This window comes from Penaeus chinensis, chromosome 18 (genome assembly GCF_019202785.1).
Source record: "Penaeus chinensis breed Huanghai No. 1 chromosome 18, ASM1920278v2, whole genome shotgun sequence".
Lineage (NCBI taxonomy): Eukaryota > Metazoa > Arthropoda > Malacostraca > Decapoda > Penaeidae > Penaeus > Penaeus chinensis.
This window is the reverse complement of record NC_061836.1, coordinates 31103960-31113959: the sequence shown is the minus strand read 5'-3', so window position 1 is coordinate 31113959 and position 10000 is coordinate 31103960. Positions and strand designations below refer to the sequence as shown.

General features: G+C 34.1%; 2 protein-coding genes across 3 annotated transcripts in view; one reads left to right on the top strand and one right to left on the bottom strand.

Moving 5' to 3' along the window:
- The window catches only part of LOC125034497 (DCC-interacting protein 13-alpha-like), a 28746-nt gene extending 21220 nt beyond the window's left edge, over window positions 1–7526 (top strand). For both annotated transcript variants that reach the window (XM_047626316.1, XM_047626314.1), the window contains one exon: window positions 1–7526. This exon is cut by the window's left edge and continues 680 nt beyond it. The gene's annotated coding sequence lies outside the window, so the exon portion shown is untranslated.
- A 1186-nt stretch (window positions 7527–8712) lies between these two features.
- Window positions 8713–10000, bottom strand: part of LOC125034496 (NPC intracellular cholesterol transporter 1 homolog 1b-like) — an 11063-nt gene continuing 9775 nt past the window's right edge. Inside the window, exons 2-3 of the mRNA XM_047626313.1 lie at window positions 9619–10000; window positions 8713–9089 (exon numbers count right to left, since the gene is read on the bottom strand). The exon at window positions 9619–10000 is cut by the window's right edge and continues 2308 nt beyond it. Of these exons, the coding sequence (XP_047482269.1) occupies window positions 8784–9089; window positions 9619–10000 (688 nt within the window). The 3' untranslated portion in view covers window positions 8713–8783. The remainder of the gene's footprint in view (window positions 9090–9618) is intronic.

Genomic DNA, 10000 nt, shown 5'->3' with positions numbered 1-10000 from the left:
TTTTCGCTTCTTTTATCAGTTATTATCCAGTACTTCAGATTTCATAGGTTCAGTAATGAAGGGAACAGAGGATAATTTACTCTAAACGTTTGAAAAGAAAAGATTAACATTGTATTTTCAGTGTTTCTTTGATGGTTGTTTCATTTAATTAATGTTAATTTTTGATGCTGTTACGATTATATTTGAAGAACACTGAATTCCTAGAGAATTGTTTAACTTATTTTAGCTTCAGAATATAGGGAAGTACAAACCAGCATTATTTTTATATTTAACATTATTGTCTTCTTGAGTTATGTAAAGTTATGTATTATATATTTGTAGCTTGTTCATTCTTATCTGAAATATTAGTCATGATACTTCAGGTGTTAATAGCAGCTGAACATAGTCATGGTTTGATACATTTGATCTGATATCGGCCTGATGATTCTAATCAGCACAAACATTGGGCTGAAGTAATGAAAACATTCCCTAAGTGTAAATTTGATACTCTTGGATGTCTGATGACAATCACAAAACATAATGCCATGAGATTGTTTATCTACTTTTTTCATATGAAAAATTACTTTATGTTTGCCTTAATGGTGGAATTATGATGCCAATATCTATATATAGAGTACACACACACACATATTCATTCATTCTAAAGTTAGTATCATGATTTCATTTTTACCAACTGAAAACCTATTTGAACTATATTGTTATAGAATGGCCATATAGTGGAGGAACAATATTAAAAGAATGGAGACTTTCGTCTACAGTACTCAACTCCTCATGCATGGTGTTTACTATAGATCTCTTGTTAAGATATATTATAGCAGTTTCACTAAATGCTCTTGATACCTAATGTAACTTTGTTTCAATTCTTCAAGTTTGTCTATTCTTGTAGGAGGCAGTGCAGAGAAGCATTTATGATGCAGCCTTTTTTAGTAACCTATTCATCACATTGTAGCTTGTTTTTGAGTCTAGATTCATTAACCCAACGGCGTCGGGTATAGAAAATTAAAAAAAACTCTACGCTCTGGCGAACGGCGGCAGCGCGCCGACTCTGAGCGCGTGAATTCGGTACATCAAGCCGAATCATTGCCTCGGGGCATTTGGCGCGGCGCCACTGCGGACAGCCGCACGCTTCAAATCGGGCGTATTGTTATGACAGCGATAGCCGTGACCCGTCGCCATTGGGTTAAATGGATCACAGAAACCCAGAGCTAAGATTAAGCACTCCTAGTCTCCACCCTGACTGTTACCTCTGCATTCTTTTGATGAGTCTGGGTGATGTAGTGTACTCATATTTTGAGGCTTATGATGACAAGCTTATTCTAACTAGATACTAATTCTTACACTCCTAGGTGCATACCACAAGTAAAGTGAGTATGGGAAAGTAGCAACCAATTACTCTCCAACAGACCAAGGAGAATTTTTTAAGTTCATTGTTTCAGGAGAAATAAGATTGGTTGTAAATTGCTTGAACCTGAATTTTAAAGAGAAAGTAAAATGGGTTCATATTTGTCTTCGGAAGGAAATTGGCTTTATGAAATGTAGTCATTTAGTTTTAAGTGCACATTGTACCTAAAATCAAATTACAGCTGGTATGTAAACATATTGGTGCTAAATGCATTAGATGCAGTTTTCATTTCATAGCAGGCATGATGAGTTGAGAATTGTGGAAGGCTTGTGTTATGCCCTTTAAAGGTTTAACTTTGTGTGAGTTTGTGTGAAGTCATTAAGGTTTTTGGTGTTCATCCTAATGCAGATAATGCAGAATAATAATCAGAATACATATATATTTTGGCATTTACCAAAGAACTGAAATAAAAAAAAAAATTTAGGTATTGTGACTGACATTGAGAAGAACTGCTAGTCACACTGCCTCCTATTTTAAGAAATATAATGCAGCTGTATTTTAATCAAATGTAAACAATATGACCAAAGACAAAAGAGTCATAGATGTGATCTAACAGGGAACATGTGTCTAACCATCTAACCGTCAAACTAACTGTCCTTATTTTCTCATTTTGACCATTATTTGATAAGCATTCTTCTGGTCCTCATCATGATTTTGCGGTAATTTTATTATTTTGTGGAGGTTTCTTAGTTCAGGGCATGAAGGTAATCTAGTCTGCCATATATCCCGCTGGATATTTACTGCTCACAGCAAATCACCTACAATGGTTATGCAGCTTATTTCATCTCAAATTAATATAATTTGGGGAAAGTTACGATAACCGATTTTCGAACTTTGTTATCACCCCTGGAAATAGTTAGTAATCTAAATTTAGTCAGGTAGTACATAAAGATGTAAGGATGATGATATAAACTAATATAAAATACCTTATGAAAAAAACTGAAAACTCGACAATTATAGGCTGTTGATTAAGAATGGACAAATATTTTTATTTATCATTATAAACTTTTTTTTTTTGTCCATTTCAGTACTTCAAAACTTCCACAAAGTGTTGCCATTTACACAGTTCCATGTTGTATAGCAAGGAGGGTGTTATAAAGCAATACATGTTGGCAGAGTACCATAAAAATTTTCATGCTTATTTTCATGCAGCAGAAAGCTAATTAATAGCAGTTCCCTTTAACTTCCTTCTCAAAATTCAAGAATTCTCATTGTTTTGTTGTAGCCATATTGGGATGCTTGTTTTCATAGTCACCACCTATGCATTACACTGTTTAGTTGGACGAGAAGTGACCGTCCTAGCCTTAGTGTCCATACCTCATCAAATGAACACGGGATAGGACAGTTTGGATAGGAACCCTGAATGTTCAAGAGGCCTTTGAAGCTGTTGTACCACTGCTCAGACTCAGCTTTGGTCCTACAGCTACCATCGGCCACCCAAATCCTCCCAAATTGGTTTCATTATAATTGCACTCCCCTGGTCTAGGCATGTCCAAGCTGACCTCGACAATATTAGTTACAATAACCTGTACCATATTTTCTGCTAATTTGTTGGCCAGTTAGATCATCAGGATAGAAAACAATAATCTTGAAATACAGTGCATGAAAATGAAGAAATTCTGAATACCTCAGAAAATACAAAAATTTACAATCTTTTATAGATTTTGTACCAGCCTGCCTGTGGGTAGTCTTTCTTCTTTCTCTCATATGAACTTTATTTCTCAATTTATTGTTACTTTGAAGTAATCCATTTTGTAAAGTGATCAATGCAACGCTTGATGTACACATTTAAGTATGTTTGTAATTGTACTATAATTTTTTACTAATATCTAACATAGTCAAACAAATCCTAGACCAAAGGTTCACCTTACCCCCAAGAAAGTAGAGCAGGATACAGACAGACAAAGCTCTAGCTCTGGCTCCCCTAGTTACCCAGATAGTATGCCTAGGCCTGATGTAAAGGTAATGATCCCTAATGTGTGCTTAATTTCAAGATCAGATAAATCATGTGTAACTGCAGCTTAAAAAGGCCTACAGTCGTAAAGCATTTGATATGGATATGATTTCAGCTATTGACAAGAACTCATACAGGTTTACTGTTTTTTTTACATTCTCCACCTGTAAGGAAATGAAAAAGAAAAGCATTTGAAAAATATTAATGAAAATTTAAATTTTGAAGGAAGGTGCTGAAATCTATGCCCATTTCTGAATTATTAAATCATCACCTGAGATACTAGACCAGCATTGCCCAGGTTAATGATACTGCTGTAATAATTCCTTTGATTCATTCTAACATGTCTCTTTTAATGAACTGATTACCAGTTGCATTCAGTTTCTTATGTGTGCAGATACTACATAAGGGACTTTTTTCTCCTAAAACACCTGGTCTTTTGCTGTTAGGTATTCCCCATCCCAGAATGTGTCAATATTGTAAGAAACAATTTACTGTCTTCTGAAACTATAATTGGTTACTTACACTCATCCATTTGAAATGACAGTAATTTGTTTATTTACTCATTGGTAAATATTTTTGTTTTTGTTGTGTTGTCACTTATAATTTTCATTCTGTAAAACAAATTCAAAGAGGTCTGCCATTTATGGTTTTACACCTAACATGAGTCCCATTTTTTTTTAACATGGTGATTGTATAGCCATTAGCAAGTAGGATAATAATTGATAACAAAATTTGTAAATACTCGGCAAACCTTTGATATTATGTACTAGTATTGTAATCCCGTTATAGTTGTGCTGTAATCATTTATATGTTGTATATTCATATGTATATTTTGTATGAACTTTGTTTATGTTATGCATGTGCATTATTTTTGCATGAACATAAATGTCAAATTGTGAAGGTATTATGAAGATAATAACCACAAGTTTCTAATGCAAATATACACTTATTACCAAATCAACTGAAAAGAACCATGTAAATTCCTGTATTGGAAATAAACCTAGATAATGGATTAATGTTGTATGGCATTCAGTTTTGCAGTCACAAGTTATTTGTTTTCACATAAATATATGGAAAAAATCATTTAAGAATGTTTTGTAAGTAAGCTTAAAAAGCAGTACACGTGTAGAAAAATATATTTATAAGAGATGAAAGAAAAAAAGGTCATATTTTTTATTCTCAAATATTGTTCTCATTTTCAAACAGCTTTGGAAACATTTCTGGTCACATAACAGGAAACTGAAAGAAAAACATATGGTAGGTAGGAGGTAGACATAAAGTAAGTGTTGCCTTATAAAGCATAGTAGCTTTACTTCTGAACACCTGTATATTGCAGAAATATTTAGCTGAAAGCTTCTTGGGCTTAGTAAAAGAATATAGAAAATAGATATCCTATGTCTGGATAATTGGTATTTTGTAAATACCCATATTTATAAGCTTCATCTTCTACCACTACCCTTTAAGATCATGAAACGAATCATAAAATGAATTTGCTGGATGGTATGAGTCACCCAGGAAGTTTAATCATTTTGCAGCATTTTTATACATACTAGGAGAGTGAGAAGTTCTTAATCATGATTTTTTTTTGTTCTATATTTTTTATATATTCAGCTGAAACTGGACATTTAGGGTACTGATTGTACTATATAATGGTTTACTGATACAGATGAGGGTGGTAATAGTTATAATGAATAGAGGGATATAAAGAACTGAATGTGATGAACCCATTAAAGAAAGTTATTTATTTGGGTATAAACATATAAACACAGTATTGTAAATATATCATTGGATGTCTTTTGTACTCCCTTCATCTTGCATAGTTGGTGACCTGCCTATATCTGCTTTTTGCCCCACATAGATAGAAGGTGTGTCTGTAGGTGCTGAAATCATACTGATGTTTTGGGACAGAGTGACCATATTTTTACGCAGTTAAACAATCATTAGTTTTGGTGTATTTACTTGTGTGTTGATCAGGGTGCAATTCCAGATTTTGGTTTTGATTTTGTATTCTGGTTTTAATTGTTATATTGATTGTTTTACTTATTCTGATTTGCATTTATACAGCCCCTTACACTTACACAGCCAGGTTTTGACAGCGTCTAACATTCCTAAACAATATTTTTTTTTGTGTACTTACAGGAAAAGAAAAGAGCACATTTTAATCCACTTACATAGTATTCTGATAATTTGCAGCTGAAGTTACCCTATTATATTTTGTTTCATAATTTCATTGAGATACTTATTGGGGCAAACTTCAAACTGAAGAAAGGTAATAAGAATTTTTAGTAAAAGGAAAAATCAATCTCCATCTCTTTCTTTCTCTATGCAGATTTACAGTTTTGGTAATATCTGCTATGTTTTTTCTCCAGATGATATTGTACATTGAGATCTGCACATTGGTTGTTCTTGTATTTATCATACCTTTTTGTGTTTGAAAAATCTGTAGACTTTATGAAATATCCCAAAGATTATTGAACATAAATGCATGAATGCATGATTGTATTGTAATGTTCTGTTATCAAATATAATTGTCTTTTTATTTAGAATTGTTTTCTGTGTACAGTATATACTAAGTCCAACTTAGGTTAATAGAAAGGCAATTATTTTGGTGTGGTATGAGCTATTGTAATTGTGAACTCACACTATGTTTATTGTAACTGAACTTCCTAATTCAGATAATAAGAGTGTAGAATCTATATTTAACTTGATGAAGTCTTTTTAATGATGGGACTATTGCATTTTTCATATATCTAAGGAATTCAGATGTAGTTGGTTTGTCATAAAATATTACTGGCCATTTTGTAACTTTCTCTTTAGTAATATTTTAAACATTCATTATTTGTACTTGAATTCAAGAAATACATCTTGATGCTTTGTACGAATTCGGACTTATATTGAGTTTTGTTATTTTGTCATTGATGAAAGCTGTATAAAATTATTTGTAAATTCAGTATGATTCACTAATGCTGATTTTTTTCATTCTGTTTTATGAATCAGCTTCCATTAAACTTCAAAATGTGTTTGCTTTGATAACACAATAGAAAAAATAAATAATTGAAAGAGTAGCACTCCTTTTTGAAAGACTGAACTTTTTTATCATGACTTTGTATGAAGTATTAACCTGCAAGTTGATCCTTTAAAAGAACATTCTACTTGTCCTCAACCCCTCAAGATGGAGGATGAGCTTGAAAATCTTTTTTTTTTTTTTTTTTTTTAATAATTTTATTTCATTTGATTATGTGGCATATCCAGATATTGGTATATATTCTAAAGTGAATTTGTGTGATTTTTTTTATGATCATATTTCATAATTTAAGTGGCATATCCAGATATGTATATTTTAAAATGCATGACATTACATATAATTAAAAGATATTACTGTAAGAAATGTCTTCTGAGCAGGGATAGGGATGCCAATGTCAGAAAATAACTGGTTTTCTATGGGAAGAAGCAAAATATCCCATTTTTGTAATACTTCTTATTAAAATTGTAATCTGTTACTCAAGCACTTAGCAGCATCGAGTAGTGTTTACTAGGTAGAATTGTGGAGGTAATTGGACTGTTGATATGATTACTATTTGCAATACATTTACTAATTTGCAGAGATGGGGAAATATCACTGGTACTTTGACACTTGAAAAACCAGGCTCCACTTAACGCTCTGAAACTCGAAAAATGCCACATGCCAGAACTGCAAGAAAAGCTGCTCCCAGATAAACCTCGTCTCTAATACTACCTTCCAAATAAGTGATGGCTGTACCGTGAATGCCCCAGAAAAAGTAACAATGGCACCATCTATTAGCATTATTTTTTTTTAATTGGTATCAACACTGAACAGTACTACTTTGTCAACAAATCAAAAGTGAAGCCAGTTTTCAGGTATCAGAGTATGTCTGCTACAGTCCGCTAATTCAAGCTCTCTTTCACGTGCAAGAAAAACCTTGTTTATCTGATTTGCAAAATCAATTTTCTGTTTACTAGAACAACACTTTTTACTTTTGAAAATTAATATAGTCATGATTTACTTGCAAGTTGTTCAACCTGATTTTGAATTATGTTCAGTGTCAGAAGAGCAAATGCTTTCATGTATTTTTATTATGTAGCATTATTAGAATACTGTAATATTTTATTGTAATAAAATCAGTAATATACTAGTCATTAACTAGGAAATTTTCTTTTACTGCTTCCTGTTATGCATTAGTGTTACCTTTCCTGTATAAAAGAGATTTCTTTATCATTATTAGAAATGCCTTGCGTGTTATTGATATTTCTAAAGGCAAGGGGTATTAAATTACTGAAAGAAGTTTACTTCCCCTTTTTTTGACAAAAAAAAAAAAAGGCAAAGTATGTTATGTTCCTTCCGTTCAGTCATGCTACACACACAGACACACACACACACACACACACACACACACACACACACACACACACACACACACACACACACACACACACACACACACACACACACACTCATTAAACTTTACTTTAGATAGGGAAATCCCAAGACATGATCCCTGATCAAGAAAGTCCGATATTAAAAAAGAAAGATTTTCATACCTGTTTAACAACACCAGAATCATGACAAATCTGATTTCATTATGGGAAAGTCTTTTTCCATCTTGTATTATCCAAACACATAATCGATAGTGATATGCAAAGACAAGAGAACAGAAGAAAAGGTTAAAGTGGCATATTAAGTGCCAGACAGTAAGTGATGAGAGAAATCATAATGCGTTTGTGAGATCTGAACTAAGAGGTATTACACAAACACACATGCACAAATAAACAAACTCACGCACGCACACGCACACGCACACGCACACGCACACGCACACGCACACGCACACGCACACGCACACGCACACGCACACGCACACACACACACACACACACACACACACACACACACACACACACACACACACACACACACACATATATATATATACAGTATATATATATATATATATATTTATACAGGTATATATTATATAATAAATATAATTATGTTTGAATATATATTTATATATATATAATATATATACATATATACATATATATATGTATATATGTATATATATATATAATATATATACATATATACATATATATATGTATATATATATGTGTGTGTGTGTGTGTGTGTGTGTGTGTGTGTGTGTGTGTGTGTGTGTGTGTGTATCTTATATGTGTATATACATTAATATTTATATAAATGATTTGCCATAAATTATATCTTTTCATCTGATTGCCTGTTCTCGTGCTAAGTATATCATATCTGAATTTATATCTATTTTAAATTCAGTATTACTAATAACATACAGAGAATGCATGATAAAACACACTCTTACCAGAATATTAAATAATTTATTTAAGATGTATAATAAAAATTACGAAGAACACGCAATAATTTTAAAAATAGACCTAATATTTTTCTTGCTGATCGTCAAGGTTCGCTTGTTTCGAATCAGAAGTTCCGTTCATCTGTACACTTTCTTTCTCAAGGTCTTGCTTCAGAGTAACTTCAGGCTGAGCCTCAGTATCCAGCGTCTTTTCTATGAACTCGTGATTCGGTATGGCGTCTCTCTTCTCTGTGGGCGTGAACACAGGGGTGGGTTGAGGTGTAGGGGCGTGGGCGGTCGGGTAGGGTGCCGGGCCCACGAGAGAGAGGAGCACCGGGAGGAACACAAGGCCGTGGTAAAGGCCGTAGAGACACACAGCGAAGAATATCTAGTGGAGAAGAAAAAAAAAAAAGGATTTTTAAAAATTTTTAGTTTTTTTTTATGCTGATTACTGCACATACCTGTATATGCGCACGCACACCTATACCCTCTAATACATACGCTAATGAGTAATGGGCGAAAATTCAGTAATTTGTTGACTAGTGAGTGTACTAAACGCGTTCATGCTCTTAACACCATCATATCATGGAATTTTTGACATTTTGCGTAACCTTCCTCTCTCAGGTAAATGATGCAACTTTAAGGTTAAGGCAAATATATTTCAATATTTATGATTAGAAATCTGTTATCATTACTCCCGATTTTACATTCTTTAAAATGGCTTTCACCTACGAAAGGCGAGCGAGGCACGCGAGCCAGCGCCCTCTTCCCGCCTCTCCTGGTGGCGCCACTGGCTTCAAGTTTGCTCGATACTGAATGTTGACATTCTTATCGAGTGCCATGACTTAATCATAACATATGACAATTTTATTTTGCTTTTAATGATAAACCAGGAATAGGTGTTCAATGCGACTTACCTTGAAAAACGTCAGAAAGACATGAGACGACGAGTTCGACAAGAAGACGAAGGAGAGGAAAGTGCTAAATCCTCCATTAAGAACAGCGGGGCCAATCCTCCCGACGGTGGCCTTGGCCCGCTCGTTCCTTGTACCAGCGTGCGTCATGAATGTGTGTCCCACGTGCGCTGCATAATCCACGCATAACCCGATGGCTAGCACTAAGTCAATGCACGATACGGTGTCGATGGTGAGGCCCCACCAGTGCATCAGCGCGCCGACGTCAATCAGGGTCAGGAACACACAGAAGAGAACCATGAGGCTGGTGGGGAGACTAGCGATTAACAGGAGAGTCACCACGAACACGACCAAAAGAGCGAGACCCATGTTTCTGTACAGTTCT